Raw genomic sequence first — 25,905 nt, forward strand, 5'->3', positions numbered from 1 at the left:
AGGGGTATTTTAAAATTTCAAAAATATTGCCCTTCCAATATATAAGAGAAGGTGCTTGCTTTTCCATACCATCCTCTATTTGTTTAGAAAACTTAAATTCACTAAATTACTTAGAAAAATAGGCGGTAGAATCCTTGTGTTGTATGAGGATCACATAATGGCCATCGGTATCTACTACATGGCCAGTATGCTGGAACTGTACTCCAGGGGCTATCCAGATTAAGGTACCCAGTGCGAACCCCAAATACGATGTTGCATTTGCTGACCCCTCCATCATTTTCGCAGCTCCAGGAGATAGTTCCCCAGACACGAGCCTCCTGAAGAAAGGTGACCACTTTATATTTCTTAAGGCATGCATGCACTGCACTCTCTGACGTTTCCTGGGCTGCCCTAAGCCCCTGACATTCCATGTCAGGAATTTGAATGTCTTATCTATCCTGCTAATTTTATCTGTTGGAGCTGGTCCATACTTGGATGAAGCTCCAAGTATCGCCTAGTCACATCTTCATCTTTCCATCCACCTGAGTTACCCCCACCCCAACTGCGTTGTAACAAATCAGTGATACTCACTTAAAGTACGCCCAGGGCCACTTGCGGCCCTCTTGACCTTTACATGCGGCTCCCCCCTGGTGAACAGCAGCACAAGCTATTTAGTTGCTGAGCACTAATATTCAGAAAAAAATGTTAAACGGGCAAGCATGTATTAACCTGAAAATAAATGCTTGCCTGTTGAAATTTTTTTTAGACCTCCTTACTCAATCCCTGACCCACCCAGACCCCCTACCGCCACCCTGCTGGCACCAGTGCAGCCCTCAGTCACACCACAGACCATACTTTGTGGCCCATGGCAAATGTTTGCGAGTACCCATGTAACAAATGCAAAAACTTTCCTTACCCACATCTCCCCCCACCCTCTGAGCAGTACCACCAACCCGTCCAGCCTTGCAACAAGCATCACTAAAAACTGCTGGTCCCGCACCATACCCAACTCTGTACTTATGAGTATATTAATTCAGAAACGCGAGAAAACTGTCTGCCATGCTAGATGTCCAGGACTTGCACCGGAGATAAGGAGCAGAAAAAAACACCCCCGTTGTCCTGATGTAGCCATACGACGCCTGTTCCCTACATTTATATGCTGTGCACATTGAAGCAGCACCATCAAGTAGAAAGTCCCATTGAAGCACCTCCACTTATCAAAAGGAACTTACAGAGTTAACTTTTGTTTGGTTTCTCTCTTTTTTCCCCCTGGTAGTACCAGGTAGAGCCTCACTCCCTGGTCCCACAACTGCTACGGCCCATTAGCAACTGCTACGGGCTCAGTATGTATTAAAGACTATATCAATTGTAATTGTTACGTAGCAGTTTCCATCTGTGCCCCCACTCTGCCCAGCCCCTGATCCATACAAACCAGCAGCGACTGAAGAGAGAAAGCTATGAATGGCCATCGTCCGTGTATTATTCAGGGCCGCTTCGTCAGTCTAAATGGGATGCTGGCGTTGGCGGCTGGCCATTTATTTCGCGTAACATCCCATCGGAGCAGTCCTCTATGCACCCCTGGGTAGATTGTGAGCTTGGTCGTGTGGTTTTGACGACTCGTCGTCTCTGCAGTGATGATCTGCGTTTAGTCATTAACATAGTCTCGATTTTCCCCAGAAGCATGTCAATCCAATCTGATGCCTCCACCGCTGAACAAAAGAAACGTACCTTTCCCTGATCCAACACCCTAAGTTTTGCCGGGAACATCAGGCTGTAGCACAGGTTACGCTCACAGAGCCTCCCCTTAGCAGCCAAAAATGTTCGCCTTTACTCTTGCACCTTCACCGGGTAATCCGGAAACACAGATTGGGTGACCCTCAAAGTTGGGTGAGCCCTTCACTCGCACATTCTGCAGTATTGTGTCCCTGTCCCTGTAATTAAACATCTGGGTGATAATGGCCCTTGGGGGCGCACCAGGGCAGGGGGGCTGTGCCAGTACCCTATGTGCTCGTTCCACTGTGAAGAATTTGGATAATGGCTGTGGGTGCATAATCTTATCGATCCACTGTCACTGTCACTCTGCTTTTTCAGCAAACCCAACGAAGCAGAGGTTGTTCCTCCGAGATCGACCCTCTGCGTCTTCAACTCGGTCTCTAGGCGGATGGTCAGTTTTTGTAGAGAGGATACCGTTTCACGTAGGGTCACCACCTTCGATTGCAGGCTTGCCACAGCACCCTTTGCCGTAGTCACTCAGTCTGCCACTCCCTGCAGATCTGCCCGCAGGAGAGTGACATCAATGGCCACAGAGTCTGTCTTGGTGACTAGTTCCATGCATGCACTTTGGATAGCTGCCATAAGGTCAGTTAGTGTGGGTCCCTTTGGTAGGTCTGTCTCGGATAAGTGCTCAGTGGATTCAGTATGCACCTCACCAGCGTTTTCCACCAGTGCAACCACTTGCATATAGTGGTCTATTTTATTGGATTGGGCTGCCCTGGCATTTGTGTCTTTCCCCATGATGCCCCTGTCACCGACCACGGGCAGGGCAGGGCCCACCCAAGTATTGTCCAGTTCACCCTTCAGGTACAATCTTTGTTATTGACTCTCTGTATTTTGCTAGTAAGGCGTTGTCTTCAGGCGTACAGTGGGTGTCTAGCAAGGATAGAGTCTTTTCCACTCTAGTTATTGTTTAGTTTGCGGAGGCCCAGTGCAAACGGTCCAACAATATTCGGTGCTGTGACCCCAAGGCCCAGGCAGTACGCAACTCTTGTGGCAGAAGTCTTCTGGTTATGCCTCGGACTGTCCAGCACCCCCACAGGCCCTAGGTGCTTTAATAACGGGAGGCCACGTGTCCCCCCCCCCCCATGCCTTGCAGGTGCATCAACTAGGGCCAATCAACTCAAGATCAGCAGGGGGCCAGAGCAGTGTCCTTAACACAGTGCTGGAGCTCTGCCAGCGCTCATCGCAAGTCACAGGTCAAAGATTCCCGCTCTCCGAGCTCGTAGTGGTAAAGGGGGGGGGGGGGGGGGGGGTCGGTAACTGCAGCCTCCACCGTCTACCTTCTGTTTCGCAGAGTACTATCCAGGGTTTCCGCTCCGTCGGCAGGCCAGATCCTCAGCCTGCACTTCTCAGCTCCGGTCCGGGGATCCAGTCACCCTCCGCAACTACCCAGGAGCAGGACAGTGGTTATCGCCTGTCCGGCCCGTCACAGCGTCTGACCTCCAGTCTTGGGCCGGGTCCTCTTCCCCCCTCTTCCAAGAGCCGCCCCAGGCGGCTTTCAGCGGTCCTCGCGACGTCCCAGGGCAGGGTACGCCCTCCTTCCTCTTCACAGCCCCATTACAGGCCCACAGACCGTGGATCCGACGATCTCTATGTTGCGTCCACGCTCACCCGGGCGCTGTAGCAGGTCTCCTGGCTGTATTCCTCTGTGGTCCCCGGATGATTCACCCCGGAGACACGCTGTCTGGACTGGGGCACGTCAGAACACACAGGTAGGCCAAGGCCAGCCTCTCTCGCCATCAGTGCAGGATCAGAGCCACTTTCGGGCACAATTTAGCCTCCACAGCTGCGTGCCAGACTTAGGGAGGGGGTCCGGGTGTTCCGGTGACGCATTACACAGCAGGATTATCACGAATTAGTGGGGCTCGGTTTAGAGCTCTCTCAAGATGCATCCGCCACCTTGGCCATTCAGGCCACGCCGCCCCCAATCCATGGGTTAACTTGTTGGTAAATGAGAATTTGCACCTTATTGGAGGTCAGAGTCGGCTCCCTCTGTGACTGAAAGGACACAAGGAATGGACCAATGTGCTACAGCAGAGCAATTTGTGTATAGGTCTAGGGGCTGCCTCAAAAAACATTGCAAATTATGGGGTGACTGGTGTATGTACCTCTCCAATGTTAATACATAAGGAAGGGCTACAGTTTAATCCTGATATTTTGTATTGGGGGGGGAGGGGGGGGGGGCAGTGGAACCTGTATTGTTTATTTATGCCTTTTATGGTTTTCCTAATAAAAGTAATAAAGAGTTAGGAAAAAAAAGAAACTTAAGGAACAAGTTAAAGTCTCACTGTGGCATTACAAAACGTTTTGAAGGAAACGTGTATCAAACCTTTAAGGGAATGCATCACCACAGGTGATTTAAACCAAGGGCGGTTTCCGGTAAATGCCAAAAGTGCTGACAAGTAATCGTTAACAGTGCCCACTGAAGGTCCTTGCTGGGCTAAAGACAGAACAAAAAACAGCACATTCAACAGTTTGGCTTGCAAAAGGTCAGTGATTGATGTGCCACATCAAGCCACAAACATGTTCCAGCGTTAATAGAATTTGTGGAAGGATGCCCGTCCACCAGAATAACATCCACCTCTTCGGAAAGGAGACCGAATGCAGTCAGTTGCTGCCATTCAATCGCCATGCATGGAGGTGTGGATTGTGCAGGCCAGGGTGTAAGACCTGCTACTGCAAAAGAATGTCCCCCAAGGCAGCAGGCATATCGGAAAACAGATACTTATGCCCAGAATTTCGAGGGACCACACTCTCCTGGCCCAATCCAGAGCACTAAGATGATTTGGGCTTGGTCGCTCTCGACCTTCTTCAGAACTCGAGATGTTGTGTAAGGAAGGCATACACGAATCCTGAGCCCCACTCTAAGTGGAATGCGTCTAACAGAGAGGGAGCTTAAAGTGTTGACAATACATGTTCTTTGCAGTGGTAAAGAGATCAAGCCAGGGCTCTCCTCATTGTCTGAAGACTATATGCAATACCTCTGGGTGTAGTTGCCATTTGTGATACGCTAGACATTGCCGGCTGAGTTTGTCTGTCCTGTCCTTTAAAGATCCGACCAGGTGGTGTACAATCAGAGAGCACCCCTGACAATTCAGCCAGACCTAGAGGCGCAGGGCCTATTAGCAAAAAATCCAGGACCCCACTCAGCCCTACTTGTTGCAATTCTACCAGGTGGTGGTGTTGTCTGAGGACCTGAACAACCCTCAACTTGGACAGCAGGAAGGTATTTAGCGGCAAGTGAATGGCCCACAACTCTAGCAGGTTAATGTAAGGCGAGTTAGTGTCTGAGACCAGGGTCCTCGGATGACCACCTCTTCTAGATGACCCAACCCAACCCATCAAGAATGTGTAGGTCCTCACGGGTTCCACCAAACACGCAGTCGATGTCTGGCACTCAACTAATAAATCACTCGATGGGACCAGAAACGTACACTAGCGATACCCCTATGGGATTCTCAAAAGCTGGGAGATTTGTGGAAATCAAAGGGCTTTGACAAGTGGGAGCTAATTGGCATCGTGCGTATAAAAGATCTCTGGAACAAGGGCGACGTGTTGCCCTTTGCCGAACTCCAACGCCAGCATGAGTTGGCAGATACAGAGCGGTTCCGATACTTGCAAACACGACATGCCCTGCAAGTGGTCTTGCCTACGTGATCCTCCCCCCCGTATCCCCCCCCCCACCCCTGACGCATCCCCAATAGAGGACAAGATCCTCGACCGATACTTAACTGAGAAAGCCATTTCCCTCATATATAAAAAACTCATAACATGGAAGATCCTCTCCGCACGTTGCGGGAAAAGTGGGTGGGAGATGGCATTGAAATGGATGACGAGGACTGGCAGGTAGCTATTTCCTCCCCAGAACAGTCGCAATCCCAGCACGTCTCCGATTAATACAGTTGAAAATCCTCCACAGAATCTATGTCACAGGACCTCAGCTATTACACATGGGCGGACCAACGGACAGGAATTGTAGACGGGGATGTAACCAATTGGGCACGTTCATGCACATAATTTGGCATTGCGATTTCATCCAAAGCTACTGGCAGAAGGTACACGATGTGATTAGTGAAGTTTTGTCAATTGCTTTCCGCCCTGAGGCGCGTAGATGCCTCCTAAATATCTGGGAGCCCACTGACCTCAACACCTACACTACTCAATGGGCCACACTTGGACTCACGGTAACCAAAATAGCAGACAAAGAAAGATCTCGACTGGTGTATGCATAGGGAAAAGACGATTTACATTGCCCGTGACTGTCCCCATAAATGGTCTAAAATCTGGGAACCTTGGAATACGCATCGTGGTGATATCGGTGTCCCTCCCCGCAATATTGATTTTGAGGACGCCCCTTCTCCATGACCCCCAATGGAATATCTTATTGTATTTGTAATGATATTTGTCTCCACTGTATTTTCACATGTCATATCTGTTGTACTGTATGTTAATGTCGATGCATGTTAATAAAAAGATATAAAAAATAAAAATAAAAAAGAATGTGTAGGTCACCACCCTTCGCTCTGGGTGATGCAGAAAGAGGCCTCCGCTCCTGGTCCAATTGCAGTTGACCAGGCACCACTGCAGATCTTTTGCAGTTGCCTCCTAAATCAGGATTGGTGCTCAGCCTGTTCGTACTTCAGATCCCACTGCAGAGCCCGAATATGCTATCTGGCATGATCAGTGAGCAGGACGCAGGAGGACAACAATCCCAGAAGCTTCAGAGCAATCCTCACTGAGACCAGACCCAGGACTGAGGCTGTAACATCGGGATCATAGCCTGAATTTCCTGGACTCATTTTTCTGGGGAGATGGCTTGAAAATGCACCATATTCAGGGTGGCACAGATGAAGGAGAGCCTCTGCGAAAGAGTCAGTTGTGATTTTAGTACATTGATCATGAACCCCAACGATGTATGGCGGTTCACTGTCAGCTGGAGGTTGTCTCCAACCAACTATGGCAAGCCTGCTCTCAACAGCCAGTCTTCCAGGTATGGGAAGACTAGTAACCCCGAAAATTGAAGGTATGAGGCGACTACCGCCATCACCTTGGTGATCACCTGAGGGACACTGGTGAGGCCAAAAGGGAGAATGGCAAACTGTAAATGTGTGTAGCCCACCTTGAACTGCAAGTCGGTGCAATTATACCCTGCTGCCGGACCCGTTGGTATGCTCTGAAGGGCCTGCCCTGGAGGTCAGGGTTTCCCAGAGTGCGATTTTACCTTCTTCCTCAATCGGAGTAAACTTAAAGGTGGGATGCGGTAAGCCTCCTCCACCTGTGACAGCCTAGACCAAGATGGATCAATAGACAGTCCCGACATCTGACACCAAGGAAGTGGCTGAAGTCCCCAACCTGCGACTTCACCTCAGTCCCATGCAGATCTGGACATGATCCTCAGGGCCATCCAGGACTCCCGGGAGGCAGTTGAGACCAAGGTCGACAGGCTTCAGATAGAGGTCTTGCTTATGCGCCAGGACCTACGCAAAGTGGCCGAAAGCGTGACTGAAGCAGACACACAGATCTCCACGACCAAAGAGGATACAGTGACACTCAACAGTCAAGCATCCAAGCTAACAGCTTCAGTGGCAGGCGTAGAATAGAGCGCGGAGGACGCTAAGAACTGCTCTAGGCATAATAACTTGCGTCTCATTGGACTTCCTGAGGCAATGGAAGGGCCCAGAATTGGGTGACCGTCTCGAACATTGGTTCAGATCCTGGTTCCTGGCAGAAAAACTGCCCAACTGCTTTGTTAGAGGGAGCGCACCAGGCCCTGACCAAGAAGCCACCACCAGGAGCTATTCCCCGTCTGGTGATAATACGGCTTCCAAATTTGTGACTGTGACATCAACTTATGCGAGGCTTGGCACCAACTGGCTCTACGACACTCGAACTCCTGGGTCATGATCTTTCTAGATTATATGAAGGCAGTCCAAGAGAGGTGGCACTCCTTCGAGGAGGTCAAACAGAAGCTCTGTGCTCTCAATCTTCGCTACATGCTTCTTCTTCCAGCCCACCTTAAGGTCTTCTCCAATATCAAAAGAGACTTGGGAATGGGTTCTGTGCTGTGGGGAATTTGGTGTCTAGGGACCGCCCCGCTGCTCCCTGCCCAGGGGCCCCGTAGGAAGCGCTCCATATCCCAGAGATTGAGTCCTGATTGACTAGAGGTGGATACATCGGCGAGACAACTCCACCCCCTCGTTGGCAGAAAGTCCAGCTGATGGGGATCCTGAAGACACCCTTAGGCCACCCCACAGCTGTTTGGCTCCATTGAGAGAGTACCTGACTCCTTGGAATGACCCTACCCAGGCCTGGGTGAAGGCAGGGGCCCACAGGGAGAGAAGACTCATTGCAGACACTCAAAGTGGTATTGTATAAAGCAACATTGAATCATTTGGCTGGTGGGGGAGGGGATTATGTATGTCACATTCCAATGACTTGATGTTATAGTACTTAAATGACTATATGTATGACTCTCAAATGTAGGGATTTCGTTTCTAGCCACTTGTTCTACCGCTATCGGCCACGAGTTCAAACCCATGGGTGACGTACGCTGCCACTGAATTGCCACCACCCCCCCAAGTTTTTCTTATTGTTCCTTTTCCAAGTTATGTTTTGTCTATGGGCGACAGATGCTTCAGGAGCAGAAATATGGGGGGGGGGGGGCTATGGAGTTGGATGGAGGGACTTCTGCTGGTTCTTGTGGGATTGTTATAAGTTTGTTATTGCTTTTCAGGTATTCATTTTGCGAGCTCCACAAAGCGATACTTTCAACTCCTTGCACGTACTCTGGGTCACTATGTACAGACTGCCTCCCACTGACGGGTCTTCCCTATAATCATCTCATGGATTTTAACAGTCTCTTGGATCGTATAAAAAGACATGTGGAAGTGTGCTATATTAAACGTTATGGAACTGATGTAGTCCTATTGCTGGCGACACACCTTTTGGGTTCCCAATGGCTCTTCTATTCTGGCTTCGCCAGGGGCTCACAGGGTGTCGCCCTTCTGTTACACAAGTCCTTCCCATTGACTGTCACTAAGGTATACGAAGATCCCCAAGGAAAGTATGCGGGAGTTGAAGGATGCATGGCCGCCAGATGTTACAATTTTTTTACTGTGTCCCTCCTTAGCTGATGAAGCCCAACTTACAGGCCCTCCGCTTCCTGATAGCGACAATTCCCCCCATGACTATCCTTGAGAGTGGGGATTTTAAAGCGGTTCCTCCCCCAGGAGGGACACCTCAGATGCCCCTTATCACAGCAGAAGGACAAGCTGAGCGTGTCTAGTTGCCTGGGCAGACTCAATCGGCCTCTGTGATGCATGGCATTCATGAAACCCCTAACAATGTTCATACACTCATCGGTCTGCAGTCCACAAAACGGAATCACGGATCGACCTGCTTTGGTTGCAGGCAGCTGAATTCATGTCGCTGCTGTCCATCCGGATTCTCCCACGCTGCATTTCTGCCCCTGCCCCCTCCTTACTGAATGGGGTACCCAACTGCAGACTCGGCGTACCATCTGGAGATTCAACGAATGGCATTTACAGATCTCGAATGTGCAACCCTCGTAGAGGAGGAACTATGGCTTGTTTTAAAACTAATGAATACAGAGGATTCTCACAAAGTGTGAAAGTGGAGGAGGGTCCAAGGGACAGTTTAAAGACCTGCTGCAGTATAAATCCCCTAATCCATATATACTTTACAACAAATACTGAGGGTCTAATGTTCCGTATACACACAACTCTAACAGACTAGGCAAATGAGACCTCCAAATCAACTACAGTGAATGACATAACAAAGGTATAATTCCCATCACCCACCAAAGGTGGCTTATCATCATCTGGGAATTCAGGACTGAGCTGAGAGGACCAACCACTCTGATGGTAATGTTGGTCAATCAGTTGTCCCAGTAGTGAGAACAAACGGTGGGGTGATGGTTGCAGTGCAAGAAATAAACAAAAGAGTGCTATTAAAAATGGCTATCCAGATGCTATAAATTTTATTCTGGCGCTATTGTGATGCCATTGATAAAACCTGTGCGTAAACAGCTTAACAGATAACTGTTGGATCGGTGGTCTACATGTTTCGGCTACTGAGCTCTCATCAGGACCCAAATACGCTACTGCAAAAAGTGATAAACAATACAAATAAGAAAATTAAAGATTTCCACCAGTAAAGTATACCATACAACCTGGTCTGCTCTGTATGTCCCAATGGAACTGTTACAGGTTAGGAACCTAAATGTGAATCAAATGGAAGGAGGTTCAGCTGAGTGTTAGTGGCAATACAGAACATATGTATAAAAAAACACAGTGTGTATTATCATTTGTCATAATCATAGTGTTTACATGACTTGAAGTAAAGTAGTACTTAAACTGTGCACTTACCCAGATGATTATGGGCATGCACCTCACCTCGCCTGGCATCTGCTCAGGATATTGAGGCACCGCTCTACAAAAGGGAATTTCAAGTAGACTTATTTAGGATTGATCCCAGTGGACATGATATATTCAGAACACCAGAACTACCAGAAATAGTCTTTTGAGCGTTAAGCTATACAAGTGTAAAAACAAGGCAGAGTGTTGGTCTTAAAAACAGAGCAAGTGGAACACCTCTCTGTCAGATCTTTCGTGAAAAACAGTAACCGCATCTTAATGCCAGGAACAACAGTGTGTATCCGTGTGTATATGATAAGACACTGTTGTGCATCTTAAAGAAAAAGGAACTGTCTTAAATTATGCAAATCCGAAGTAGATTTGCCGTTTGTCAAGCTCCATAAGGCATAGATTTAACAGAGCCTCCTCCAGTCATATGACAACTGGATTGAGATACTGGAGTGAATATTTAGCACAAAGAGTTACCATCATCATCAAACAGTCTTTATTTCGACTTCAAGTCATAAAAGACAATTTAAAAAACAAAACTCATCATTATTTACAAAGACACATTTAAAAAACATTTCATCATTAAACAATTCTAATTGTTTTGGGCTGTGCATATAGAATTCATGGTACTAGTGCTAGGAGCAACATGATTTGTTTTACTGCATAAGCGGTATTCCTAATCGACCAGTTAAAAAAATAAATATCTGCTTTCCATAAAAACAGTACTAAAAAGTGTAAAAAGGTTCCGTCATTATACTGGTTAACAATTAGGGCAGCTGAAGGGCTTTCAGTTTCCCGGCTCTTATTAACCACATCCATTTCAGAAATTTAGCTATGGCAATCACTATTATTTCAGAGCTATCGGATTGAAATATTCTTAGTGCAGAGATCCCCGTCTTTATACCCTTCTGAATGCAAACTGCTCTGATCCATCTTAGGCGGGGGGCCTTATATACAGGGCAAATAAACAAAATATGTGCTATGGTTTCTCGAAATATCTTACAGAAAGGGCACATTTGATCATTTTTGTTAGATGCCCATTTACAGGTAATCGTGTTCAATGGAAGAGTACCTACCCTGAACTGGTGATATAATTTCCTATCTTGAGGCAGTGTGATCAGATCCCAGTACTCTTCATACCCAATAGAATGTTTCAACTCCAAAAAAACCTTGGTATGTGAAGGGTTTGTATGTGACTGGAATTCCACCAAGGATGTATATGTCCAGTAGGCCTCTTTCAACTCCTGTTTGGTGGGAAATGTTGTCCCCTGTGGATTGTCCCATAGATCCCCCATTCCTAAGGACTTTAAAAGGATTTTTACCTTTCTGAACCAGGGAATTTTTTCCCCTGTATCCATATTACGCGTCTCCAAAAGTGCCAACGCATAGTGGTTCAGTTCAGGGGTGACCCACAGTCTTCTCCAATAGGCAATTGGTCTAAATCTACAAATATTTTCTAGACTCTGACACCCCAAATCCATGCGAAGAGGTATTAATGGTGTAGATTTTGGGAGGCCTGTGATACAGCGAAGGAACCTATTATGTGCTTTTTGTAAGCCTGCTATATCAGACATCCCCCACAATTCAGCTCCATACAGCATGGAAGATCTTACTCTCAAGTCATAGATTTTTAATACTGGGGCTATGGGTTTGGTGGCTGACAGCTTAAATTCTCTAAGCAATGCGCCTGAAAGTTGCGCATGCTTAGAGATTAAATGGGCCACATGAGGCTTCCACTGTAACCTGGAGCCCAGTGTGATGCCCAGGTAATTAAAGCTGTCAGTCTGCTCTAGTAATTCCCCATTCATAAAAACTCTGCCCTTAATGATCCGGTGCCTATGCATTGTCATAAATTTAGTTTTGGAGACATTAACGGAAAGGCCGAAATCATTACAAAACTTTTCAAAGCTGACTATTGCCTTCTGTAACCCTTCCTGTGTTTTAGATAATAGGAGGGTATCATCGGCAAACATCAGAAGGGGGACGGGGATGCCATTCTGTTTAGGTGGATCGGTTGTAGAGTCTTGGTAGTATTCAATAACTTTATTTATATACAATGTAAATAATGTGGGTGCCAGCACACATCCTTGCCGGACACCCCTTTCAGTTGGCAAACTGTCAGTCACTTGGCTCTGGTTACCCCACCTAACCTGCGCATAATTATTTTCATGTAATGTAATCAAAATTGAAAGTAATTCGGGTGGGATGCCCTGATCACGGAGCGCTCTCCAGAGCCTGTCTCTCGGTACTAAATCAAAAGCAGCCTTTAAATCAACAAAGGCTGCATACAGTGTGCCTCCCCCCAGAATCACCCATTTCCAGTATATTGTGGAAAATCTAAAAACTTGGTCCACCGTGCTGGTCAGGGGTCGAAAACCAGCCTGTAAAGTGGACATAATTCCTGATTCCTCAATCCAGGTCTGGACCCTGAGAAGGACCATTCTGGCCACCACTTTTTGAATACAGGCTATTAAACTAATTGGCCTGTAGTTTCCCGGGTCGGCTCGGTCACCCTTCTTATAAATTGGTACGATTTCAGCTCCCCGCCATAGATCTGGTACCATGGTGCCTTTAGCCAGAGTGTTCGCCAATAATTCGATATAAGGGACCCAGACTGATCTACTGTGCAAGAACAAGTCTGCAGGAATTTTGTCTAAACTCTTTTCTCTTTTAAAAGAGGCACCAATCTCAGAGACAGTCTTGTTCACACCAGACCGAAAACCAAAGTCTCAACCAACATCAATACCTTATGGGATCTGCCCCCGGTCCAGGGTCATTTCCCATGTGGCCAATGTGCAGCATGTCCACAGACACAGGCCACTAAGACGATTGATATAGGTACTGGCATCCCCTGGGTCCTCAAAAAACACACCAACTGCAACACAGACAAGGTTATATATCTAATTACTTGTCCTTGCTCCTTGCGTTATGTGGGTATGACTACACGCAAGGTGAAGACACGCATAAATGAGCACAAGAGCACGATCAGACGTAATAAACAGGCCACAAAACTTACCAATCATTTCCTGTCACTTAAACATAAACCAGAAGACTTGAGATGGCTGGTCCTAGAACAACCGTTTATTCCAGCCCATGTCACAGATTTCACCAAATTCCTGTTCCAAAAAGAACAGAAGTGGGTTTTCAAACTCAAAAGTGACATTACTGGCCTGAACGACGAAATTCCGTGGTCGTCACTTTAGTGAGACGAGACATCTGATTTTCCATCTGCCTTTATGTCTCACATCCATCTATGTCAGATCACAACAGGCATTCAGCATTATATTCCATCGGTAATTTTGTTATGTACATACAGTGTAGTAGCATTATCTCCTACTATTCACATAACTTCTGTGGTCAATTTTTACAATTTTTGTCACCTATTTTACATTTGGGTGCTTAAATATCGTCCTGAATGTCAGCCTAGGTTTTCAAACACTCATGACTGGTGTCTTTCAATGCTCGAGTCACGTCTAAACTATGTAAATCACACTTTGGCCGCCTGGAACTACAATTCCCAGCCACTTCCGGCATTACGCTGGTTTGCCTTAACCACGTGTTGGTACACTGATCCGGAAGTGCTCTTAACGCCGTGACGTTTCGACGCAGCCTCACGCGTTATTACGGCGCGAGCTCTGTCCGTCGAGTACCTCCCATTCAAGCTCAGAAGACAGAGCGGGGTACCGACGGACAGGTGAGTGCTGCATTCTTTCACTTTTATATACCCGAGTAATTACAACATCGGAACGTCGCGAGGTTGCGTGTCAATATCAGCATGTTTGTGTAACTCTTTGTGCTAAATATTCACTCCAGTATCTCAATCCAGTGGTCATAAGATTGAAGGAGGCTCTGTTAAATCTATGCCTTACGGAGCTTGACAAACGGCAAATCTACATTGGAACGTCTCGCTTTTGCGTGTCAATATCAGCATGTTTTTGTAACTCTTTGTGCTAAATATTCACTCCAGTATCTCAATCCAGTTGTCATATGACTGGAGGAGGCTCTGTTAAATCTATGCCTTATGGAGCTTGACAAACGGCAAATCTACTTCGGATTTGCATAATTTAAGACAGTTCCTTTTTCTTTAAGATGCACAACAGTGTCTTATCATATACACACGGATACACACTGTTGTTCCTGGCATTAAGATGCGGTTACTGTTTTTCACGAAAGATCTGACAGAGAGGTGTTCCACTTGCTCTGTTTTTAAGACCAACACTCTGCCTTGTTTTTACACTTGTATAGCTTAACGCTCAAAAGACTATTTCTGGTAGTTCTGGTGTTCTGAATATATCATGTCCACTGGGATCAATCCTAAATAAGTCTACTTGAAATTCCCTTTTGTAGAGCGGTGCCTCAATATCCTGAGCAGATGCCAGGCGAGGTGAGGTGCATGCCCATAATCATCTGGGTAAGTGCACAGTTTAAGTACTTCTTTACTTCAAGTCATGTAAACACTATGATTATGACAAATGATAATACACACTGTGTTTTTTTATACATATGTTCTGTATTGCCACTAACACTCAGCTGAACCTCCTTCCATTTGATTCACATTTAGGTTCCTAACCTGTAACAGTTCCATTGGGACATACAGAGCAGACCAGGTTGTATGGTATACTTTACTGGTGGAAATCTTTAATTTTCTTATTTGTATTGTTTATCACTTTTTGCAGTAGCGTATTTGGGTCCTGATGAGAGCTTGGACTTAAAGTCCAGTAGCCGAAACATGTAGACCACCGATCCAACAGTTATCTGTTAAGCTGTTTACGCACAGGTTTTATCAATGGCATCACGATAGCGCCAGAATAAAATTTATAGCATCTGGATAGCCATTTTTAATAGCACTCTTTTGTTTATTTCTTGCACTGCAACCATCACCCCACCGTTTGTTCTCACTACTGGGACAACTGATTGACCAACATTACCATCAGAGTGGTTGGTCCTCTCAGCTCAGTCCTGAATTCCCAGATGATGATAAGCCACCTTTGGTGGGTGATGGGAATTATACCTTTGTTATGTCATTCACTGTAGTTGATTTGGAGGTCTCATTTGCCTAGTCTGTTAGAGTTGTTTTAAAACTAACCTGGACTCCGTACCCTCAGCAGCAATAATGTGGACAGCAAGTAAACCTACCCTAAGAATACTTAAAGGATATGTGCGACATCGGGAATCCTCACAACAGTTGCAGGTGACAGATCTAGAGACCCAAGTTCTCAGTTTAGATATTGAATGTGGCCGGTCTGTATGTCTACAATTTTTATAACCAAATTCATTCTTAACTCTAACACACTTTCCAGAACAAAGTAATTTTATGGAAAAGGTACATAGGTGAAGTACTGGTAACCAGAGCAGCGGATGCCACATCTACCCTACCCTTTTTTTTCCCTGGATTAATAGTTGTGCACAAACAGATTCACTGATACAGTGAATAATAAATCACAAATATTCCTTGATGTGGCCATATTTTTAGAGAAGGGTAAAGTACACATTAAGATGTATCGAAAACCAACCGATAAGAACACACTCCTACAATTTGGCAGTTTTAACCCAAGACCTCTATAAAAAATCTCCCTCAAGGTCAATTTCTATGGCTTGGGAGAAATATTATTAAGATTTTAACCAACAGGGCAAACCCCTTTCTGAGAAGCTACGGGCCGTGACTATCCTGAAAGGATTATAAAGAAAACCATGAAAAGAACTACAAATCAGAACAGAGAAGTCCTCTTGGAGAATAAAGATTACAATACAACAGAAATCCCTCTAACCTGTGTCACTACCGTCAATATAGTCTCTAATTAGGTTAGAAAGACTATAAGCAAAAATTGGTAAACCCTAAACAAGGCACCTGCAAATGGGAAAAAAACAAGGTTTTCCTACAAACGTGCAAAAAGTCTAAACAATATGTTGGAGACTCACCCACGCACACAAGTATCTCCATAACCTGGGCCCCAAGTACCTCAACGACCGGCCTGACCTTCCACACGCCCACCCGCCAGCTACAGTCCGCTAGCCTCGCCCTCGCCGACGTACCACGCATCCGAAGAGCCACCCCCGGAGGCAGATCCTTCTCCTACCTGGCGGCCAAGACATGGAACTCCCTCCCCATCCACCTTCGGCTGACACAGGACCACCTCGCCTTCAGGAGACAACTCAAGACCTGGCTGTTCGAGCAGTAGCGGCCGCCTTCCCCCAAGCGCCTTGAGACCATTCCGGGTGAGTAGCGTGCTATACAAATGTTATGATTGATTGATTGATTGGAGTCCACCAAAACAAAGAAATGGAGGGACACTCGAGCCATTGTCCTCAACAGTTGGGGTCTTCCAGACATTGTAGGGCATTTCCCATGAGGGAATTGCATTGACTGCCACCTAACTTGTACATCACAAACTCTGAATTTAAAACGAAGAAAACAATTGATCCAAAAACACACAAACTGCAATTCCTCACAAGTAATTTCCATGATTACTTGTCCTTGTGGGCTTCGTTATGTTGGCATGACAGGCAGGACCATTATTGAACAACTTGAGAGTGGCATTAGAAACCCAGACATATTGTTTGAGAAGGAACAAAGATGGATATACTGTATATCCATTCATAAAACAGGGTTAAATGACAATATATCCTGGAACACAATTCCAATATAAACAATCTGTTCACAACGATTGCTCAATTGTGCCCCAGTATGGGAGGGAAATCTTAATTAGTATTCTTCACACATCAAGTGTTTTGAAGGAACCCAATGCCCAATGAGGGGGGGGGGGTAGCCAGTAATCCTGTGGGACTCCCTTAAGAATACACTTATCAGTCAATCAAACATTCCATCAATCAGCATTTGTATAGCGCAGCAGTGTCACCCCTGGAGGGATCTGGGTGCTGAGGTGTCCTGGTCTCAGTCGAAAAGCTAGGTCTTGAGTTTCTATCTGACAGGGAGGGTGCTTTTCGGAGGTGGAGGATTAGGTCGTTCCAGGTCTTGGCAGAGATGAAGGAGTGGCCCCCCGCTGCGGCTGTGACAGATGCGGGGGTACGTGCAAACAAGTGAGGAGAAGCACAGGTGTATTGTGGGTAGATTGAAGTTCAGTTGATGGTTGATGTAGGATGGTCCTTGCTCGTGTAGAGATTTGTAGGTGTATGTGAGGATCTTGAACTGGCATCTCTTCGTGATGAGGAGCCAGTGAAGGTTTCTGAGGTGGGGTGGTGTGGGTCTGTTTGGGGAGGTCCTAGATGAGTCGGTCTGCAGCGTTCTGTATGGTATGGAGTCTTCTAAGGAGCTGAATAGAGATGCCGGTGTAGAGAGCAATCCCGTAGTTGAGGCGGCTGGAGACGAGGACCTGAGTGATGGTCTTTCTGGTGTTGACTGGGATACATCTGAAGATTCTGCGGAGCAAGCAAAGGGAGTGGAATCAGGAGGAGGCGACTGCATTAACTTGTTAACTTGCTGTTTCATTGTCCGTTCACGGTCGAGAATGATGCCTAGGTAGCGTGCATGGTCTGTTGGTGTGGATGTAGGTCTGAGTTCTGTGGGCCACCAGAAGTGTTCTTCCTGAAGATTAGTACTTTTGTCTTGTCCGAGTTGTTTGAGGCAGCTTTCTCTCATCCAGTTGACAATGTTGGTCATGGCGTTACAGAAGTTGGTTTTGTCGTTGGAGGGGTCCTCGTGAATGACATGATTAGTTAAGTATTGTCTGCATAGGAGATTATGTTGAGGCTGTGGGATCTGATGTTGTCTGCGCGGGGGTCATGTAGGTGTTGAACAGGGTGGGGCTGAGGTATGTTTACCACAAGATAAGAGGGGAGAATCCTCACAATGGTGGATTCTTAAATGTTCACTTATTTTTTATTTTATTTATATGTTTTTGCCACTGCTGCAGTTCTGATACACTTACACCTTTGCAGGGTTTCCTTAGTTTGCTGTTTCCAGTCCTTTGTTTTGTAAATAAAGTTCACATCAATGGCAGTTTAAAATGAGGAGATTCAATAGGCGCCACGGGGAACTTCGCAAATATGGCGGTTGTGCCGGTCCCCGGGATGCTTCTCCTGAGGGGGGCAGGATCAGCGCGGCTGATGACGCGGCTTTCGCTCGCCCCCCACGGGCAGTGATTGGTAGCTTAATGAATGCCCCGGAAGCTCAACAAGCACTTCTGGGGCAACATAGGAAGAACAGGTCCCAGATCCTGCCAGGACCTGTTAGATCTGGTAGAAATTCAGCTCTTTTCTGGAGTGAGTTTTCAGGCAGGTGACTGGGCACCACTGGGTATTGCACTATTTGGATGACCTCCTGTTAGGGACGCTGAGGTCCCAGGAGCGTGGCAGGGCTTTAGAACCATTTTGTGCACTAGTGCGCGAGTTTGGGGTCCCCCTGGCGCCAGGAAAGACAATGGGACCGGCCACACAAATTGAGTTTCTGGGCATAGAACTGGATTCAGTGGAGGGTGTATCACTCCTACCACTGAGTAAGGTAAGGGGTTTCATGCTAGCACTGGAAGATTGACTAAGCAAGGAAAAGGTCATTTTACATCAACTGCGGAAGGCAGTGAGAATGCTTAATTTTGCACTAAGAATCATTTCAATAGCTCGCCCATTTTCGCATTCCATTGCACAAGCAATGTCTGGTTTGAAAGAGAAGCATCACCACACTCTGTTGTGCATTAGGGGTAAGCAGGATATGCGGATTTGGATGGCATTCCTGTGTGATTTCAATGGCACTGTAGTGTTGCCCAGCCCGGACCTTGGCCTCATGACAGACGCTGCTGAGAGTGAGGGTTTTGGTGCCGTCCTGGGCCCACAATGGGCAGCGCAACGTTGGTCAACTTGGTGGGTTGACGCCGGTATAACAGGTAACATTGGATTTCTGGAATTATTTCCCATCTTGGTCACCCTAATCATTTGGCTGCACCAGTTTCGCAATCAATCGGTGGTTTTCTGGTCTGATAATATGGCAGTAGTGGAATGCATTAACCAGCAGTCTGCTAATTGTAGGATGATGCTTCGCTTGTTAAAAGAGATAGTACTTCAATTCATGAGATTAAACGTGATGATTAGGGCCAGGCATGTCCCAGGAATACTCAACCACGCTGCTGATGCATTGTCTTGTTTCAATGCAGGTTTTCAGGTCCTACCATCCAGGCGCAGCGGGCAGTCCATAGCCTTTTCCAGAGCATCTTTGGCAACTTGGTGCCCCAACCTATCGGACCTTGTGGCAGCCTGCCTAGCACCCAGGACCAGGCGGGCCTATAAGGGGGCTTTTACCACCTACTGCAATTTTCTGAGAGATGGATGTGAGGGGGCATGGCACGAGCCAACGTCTGTCATATAATTTGTGAAGGAATTGAAGGATGAGGGCGCTCTGTGGCGTGCACCAGAAGCCACATGGCGGCAATCGCCTTTTTTGCAAAGATGCAGGGACATAGGGATCCCGCTGGCTCTTTTATATTACAAAGGGCTCTGAAAGGTTGGCAGCACCTACAAAGTTCTCAGCAGGACATCCGGCCCCAGATTAGCGTGGAGGTATTGTCAGCCCTCATGGAGGCAGTGGGGAAAGTATGTAGATCCACTGGGGAGGGCCAGCTTTTCAGGCCTGCTTTTTACCTCGCCTTCTATGGTGCTTTCAGGGTGGGAGAATTGGCGGCGCGTAATGAGAATGATTGGCATGATGGGATGCAATTTGCACATGTTCACCTACAGGGAGGATCTGTATCCCTATCAATTCCCAGATCCCAGATCCAAGACAGATCAGAACGGGAGGGGTGACCACGTTATTCTGCACGAGGCTCAAGGGAGCACATGCTGGCCAGTAGGCAATCTAGAGGCTTTTCTGGCTTACAGCCCACAAGGCACGGGAGGGCCACTATTCATTCACCCGGATGGGACCCCCTCACGAAATTTCAGTTTGGCAGGATATTGACATTGACGCTGGGGGCGGGAGGCCTGGATACATCCAAATTTGGTACCCATTCTTTCAGGATTGGGGCAGCCACTGAATCCATGGCTCTGGGAGTGAAGGGACATGAAGTTCAGAGAATAGGGCGTTGGTCTTCTGACTGTTACAAATGATATGTGCGTTTATACCTGCTTAATGTATTATTGGCTAATGGTTGGTTTTGTTTCAATCTCTTGCAGTTTACGCGTCCTGTGCCGCAGGAGGGGAGCTAGCCGTGGTCCGCCGGTCATCTGAGCCCTCGCGGATTCCAGGTCCCCGCCTGAGGGCTAGGCCAAAAATAAAGTCTGGATTGTAGGTCATTCATATATGAGCAGGCTGAAACAACCTTTTTTCACAGGAAATTTCGCGGACAGGGTCCGCTAGGCAGTTTTCCAGGTGTCACTGCACAGACAAGGGGGATTGCGATCATGCCAGTTTCGTAATGTTTTTGGTGCTTGGTTAGCTAGGACTCCGGTGGCACCCGCCTCAGTAATAGTGCATTTGGGAGGTAATGACCTGGTACACCTGCGTAGGAAAGGAGTGGTGGAGGCACTGATCACGGAAATGGGATGGTTGGCCAAGAAGTGCCCACAGGCAGTGTTGGTGTGGTCTCACATGATCCAGAGGTTTCAATGGCAGGGGGTTAGTCAGGTTGGGCTTTAAATCATTCCGTGAAGAGAATCAATTACAGGATTGATTGGCTTTTCCGTTCTCCCAGAGTGCAGTCGATTGCGCATGGGTGCATCCGGGGGGAAAGGTTTTTTCTAAAGGACTGGGTTCACCTCTCTAAGCTGGGTAATGAGTATTTCATTGAAAAAGTGCTGGCCTGGATGTTAAGGTCAACGGACAGGGCATGACCTTTTGTCAGCAGGCGGAAGGGGGGCGGGCGCAGATAGTCGTCAACTATACTGGCCTGTGGCGGTGCGGTCATGATTGGTCGGTCAATTTTTCCATCTCTTAGTAGGCATCCCATTATTAATGGGGACGCCTGGGGGAGGGGAGGAGCAGTGGCCTCTCATCACACTCCAGGGGGGGGGTTTACGGCCGGTAGGCTGAAGGGTGCGGGGGTAGGAAGTTCTGATTATGGCAGGCCCTTGGGCTAATCCCTTCAGAGGCGCATGGGCACCAAGTTGGCATAACAGCAGTCCCTGGGAGGTAGTATATAGGGCGTATGGGGCACCCGAGGTAAGGAATCTGATGGGCAACCGGGCCTCCTGCGCAAGGTCACTAAGGTAAGAAGGGGGACCTAGCAAGTAGTTGGGACCAGTCATGACCTTACATGTAGGCTCATACGGGATACGCAGAAAACAAATTGTACACATTTCATTTTTAGGTTAGGTATGGCTAAGTATTAGCTACGTGTTAAGGTTAGATGGGCAACACCATTTAACGTAGGCCGAGTCACCCCAACTTTGTTGCATGAAATGCATGTATTACACTGCTAATAATTAGTATCAAGACCACGAGGGAACTTGAATCAGTTCCTTCTTTTAAGCACTTAGACTGCATGAATTGAATGCAGTTGTTACAGATGTATACCTTTCATGAATAAGGCTACGATTGATATCCGGTCATATTACTTACTTAAACAATGCCTTCTTACATTGATCATTAAAGATGTACTCACAGGACACCACCATGTGTTGCATCGTCACAACAAAATTACACAGATTCACAGGTAGTAGAACACGTGTACACTAGTATACGATAGACACATTATATAAGGGATCAATCGGTCCTAAAGAAATCCATTTGACCCAGAGAGTCAGCTAATAACATGGATGAAACATGGAGACCAAAAATGTGAGAGATAAGAGTCTCGTTTCACATCAAATCTGGTTTTAACCTTACCTAAGGTTTTCATCATTAAAAAAAAAAAATCGCCTCTCCCTCCTGGAAGGGAGAACGTGAGGCAATTTTAATTATCCTGATCCCTTACAAAAAATAAAACTTGCTCCACTGTAAATCAAGCGCCGAAGCACACCTTGATGAACCCGGCGTCTCGCATGGGAATCCTATGATGTTGCATGCCACTAACCATCGTTAGTGGGTGACGGCTCTTTTAAAAACTAAGTAGGATTCCCCATTTAACTGATCAAGGGGTCTTGTAGGACAAAAGTAGCAGGCTCTCTCTTGGTGATTGTCTGAAAATTCATCCCCCCGTCACCATCATGTCCAAAGAGTGGTTGGCTCTGATCCGAATCTGATCCAAAGAGTTGGTTGACTTATGGAGCTCTGTTTCTAGCAAAGGTAATGTCTTATCGGAGTCAGAGGGAATAGAGGCCGGGAGTGTGAGCACTGCATGAGGCATCGGCAAAGGTCAAGACAGAGTTGGTTTGGAGTCCGAAAGAACTATGGGCTCGACTTCCTTATCTGGCATTGGTGGAGATGTATCAGGAACCAGCATGGATCCAGGTGTGGAATCGGCTCTGAAATAGGAGCTGAACCCAAAGAGAGTTTGGGAGACACAGCCAGCACCAAGGGCAGACCTGCTGGCAGTGAACTGGTTGGTGGGGTTCTACAGATCCACTGGGCCCAGAGCCACACTGGAGAGAGCCAGTAAGATGCTGAAAAACAGATCATGGCTGTCTTGAACGCCTCAAATTGTTGCGGCACTGCTGATGGACCTAGGAACTCGGGGTGCATATGGATCAGCTGTGGCATCAGCTCCTTAATAAGGGACCAGGACCGAGACTGAGGAGCACCTTAACATCCTTGAGAATAAAGAGGGATGAGGATGAGGCATTCTTGAACTTAATGTTTTTTTGTTTTTTTTTTACTTTGACTTGCCTGAAAACTTTGAGGGCAAAGATCGGTTGTGGGACTGGCCCCGAGAGCCAGAGAGAGTCTGTGTCCTTGACCGTCTTCAGTTGGTGTCTGGTGACATACAGCCGAACTGTACAATCCCGGGTCGCATTAAGGTTCATCAGGGCACACTTCCCATACAAATTGGAATCGTGGCTCGAACTCCAACACCAATGTTACACCTAGCTGAGATCCGTCACAGACACTCGTTTGCGACAGTCACTACAAGCCTGTAGTTTTAGGAAGCTTCATTTCCCTGGTGCATTGGAATAATTTGTCATCAACTGATGACAAAAAGGAGGAGTTAATTCTGTATTCTCGCATGAATTCATGGAAGGACAGGAACTGAATTTAGCCTGCTTGGGTGGTGTCCAGAGATGGCTTCAATCGTCACTTCAGGGGAAGAGCTGAAATGACGCGGAGCTACACAATGCTACCCATCAGCGCACAGGGGCCATGCAGTGAAATCTATTAGATAGGGTGTGGCACCTGGAGCTGTTCTAAAGGTGAGGACTATGTGGTTAGAAGTAGCTATCAGAAAGGCCTACATTTTCGTGAGAAGGGTATTCCTGGGGTAGACCTAAGCAAGGGAAAAACTTTGTATTTAGAACCTACAGTTGCACAAGAACCACATGCTTGCTGCCTAGCCTGTAAGTGCCAGGTAAAGAGAATAAGCATGCTTGTTCTTATTGTTTTCTTCTGTATTGTTTTAAATACAATGTATGTTACTGTGCAACTGGCAGGATTGGCTTGATTTTCCTCCCACTAGCAGTGCCATGTCAGATCCCAGCTATGTCTGTCTGCTTTCTCACAGCAGTGTATCTGGACCCTCGGGTGAGACACGCTCACCACCATGTGTCACACCAAAGTGGGGAACCCTATACAAACTCCCCTGGAAGCACTTGCCATTGTTGTTCAGCTACACTCAGCTTGTCGGCCTGTCACTATTGAATTGTAACCACCAAGGAAGGCAAGAGGTAAATCCCTGATCCTCATCAGCATGAGCTTCTCTCAGCCGACCACACAGCCAAACACTTTACCTACCTTCGGCCCTTCTCTGCCTAACTGAAAGGGTGGCACTGTAACCTCTCTCTAGCACTTCTGTCAGGTGCTTCAAGTGAGTGAGCTGGTCTGCTCTGAATCTGGCAATACTGTATGGATGCGTTAGGTCAAAGGATTCAGTCCTGTGCAACACTTTTCTCAGGTGGTGCCCAATATTCAAGGGTAACCTTTATGGCAAAGGGCATCAGTGTGAAGAGTTTTAATAGGTACATGGTGACGGATCGCTCATAACCTCAGGAGTTCTGGGGCAGGTTTTGCTTGCCACTCTTCGCCTGTGATCCTCAGGGACCTACAGGGATCTCTTCAGGGCTCTCTTCTATGACCTCTACCTGCCACTGCTATGGCCTTTAGCTATCTCTCGCTTCCCCCGAGATCTCCATTACACTCACTTCTGATTTACGGCTCCCTTTAGGGTGATCGCGGCACTCTGCCTTCTTCTTAACTCTCCAGCAATCTTCTTCTGCCATCTCTAGTAACCTTTTTCCCCCTAGAGAACAGCACACGGTGTCTGACCTCTGCCAGCCATCGGTCCCATTGCCTCTGGACCCAGTAGTCACGCTTTGCTAGGGACATCCAGAACCCTCTCCTTTGACCCCAAAGCTTTCTCTTGACTAGTCACTCCAAGTGGTTTCTTCTCACCTGTGTATTTTGGAAAGTAGAACCGAAGGTGCTTCTGCGTGCGTAGAATTTTCTGCTGGAAAAGGTCCATTTTATTCAGAAACAAGACCTAGGAAGCAGTAAAGAATACAAGATGGAAATTAGGAACAGACCATTCACAAAACACCATTGTGCTTGGACATGACGTTTACATGGGAGTCCGAACCCTGAGAAGAATTGGGAAAACTTCAGCTCTAGCACCATTTTAGTGTCTCACACACACCCACGCACACAACAATAGCTCTGATACCCTTCTCATACCTTTCAGGGACCCTGGAGCGCTGAAGCCATTGTCTCTTCTCACTTGAGGCCCCAGAACTCTAAGGACCAAGCGAACCCATTGCACAACACCGTAAAGCCCGGACACAACCCCCATCCTTTGCTGCAGCTCTTCAGCTAACAACATCTACCTGACCGCTTGCTCACGACCCTGCAGCTCTGACCCACTACTCACACTTGCCAGCGAGCCTGGAACCTGGACACTATTCTATCTGCTCCCATGCAGATCTTCACCTAACAGCATCCACTTCCCCGTGTACACCTGCCCCGCAGCTCTGAAACCACCCTGAACTCTTGCACGAGGCTCACCAGCCCGGGCCTCAGTCACCTTCCCAACACGGATCCTGCAGCACGGAGCATCATTTTAAGTTATCTATGGAGATCTGACTGTGACACCAGGTCCCTTCAGTCACAAGTTCCATGCGCTTTGTCTAACCCTACCTCTTCACGCGGAGGCATGGATCTACTATGGCTCATATCACACACCAGAAGGGCGGTGTAGTACCCGAATATCACATTTTTTAATTTCATACTACAAAAATACCATAGCAAAAATAGCTACAAAAACATTGTGAAGCTAAGAATAAAGGTATGTATAGATGATAGATTTAATAAAGAAAGATTATATATAATAGGGCCGGTGTTTCACCTGCTGTGGACAACTTTCCATTACACAAAGGTTGGACTATCCCGAGAAAGACAGCTAATATCAGTCATGAAAAGCATAGACCACTTTCCTCGGCATTCTGGGGCGTGTAGTTTCGTATTTCTACTGTTACGACAGAACTACAAATACCCGAAGGTAAAATATGAAAAAAATAAATAGGTTAAGTTTCAATGTTTGTTCCTAAGAGGGCTTCAAGATGGCGGAGAGTTGCCCCTGGATAAGTGATCGGAATTATTTGCATTCCCCAGTGGGGGAAAAAACATTCAGGGCCCATTCTCCAAACTGATATATAGAATTGGGCAAACCCCGGGAACTCGTCAGATGAAAACTCCAGCATACTTGAAAAGAGCCTAGAAGCATGCCCTTCGCTGATGGGC

The 25,905-nt window shown here is 47.0% G+C and overlaps 1 protein-coding gene across 3 annotated transcripts in view; it reads right to left on the reverse strand.

Annotated features, from left to right (window-relative positions):
• Positions 1-25,905, reverse strand: part of LOC146810510 (guanine nucleotide-binding protein G(o) subunit alpha-like) — a 433,476-nt gene that overhangs the window by 70,580 nt on the left and 336,991 nt on the right. For 2 of the 3 annotated variants that reach the window (XM_085617541.1, XM_085617539.1), the window contains one exon: positions 24,565-24,652. In XM_085617541.1, coding sequence (XP_085473667.1) covers positions 24,565-24,652 — 88 coding nt within the window. Of the gene's footprint in view, positions 1-10,140; positions 10,207-24,564; positions 24,653-25,905 lie in introns of those variants that run through there. The other variant, XM_085617540.1, reaches the window with a different exon arrangement.

Source organism: Triturus cristatus, chromosome 7 (assembly GCF_964204655.1).
Source record: "Triturus cristatus chromosome 7, aTriCri1.1, whole genome shotgun sequence".
Lineage (NCBI taxonomy): Eukaryota > Metazoa > Chordata > Amphibia > Caudata > Salamandridae > Triturus > Triturus cristatus.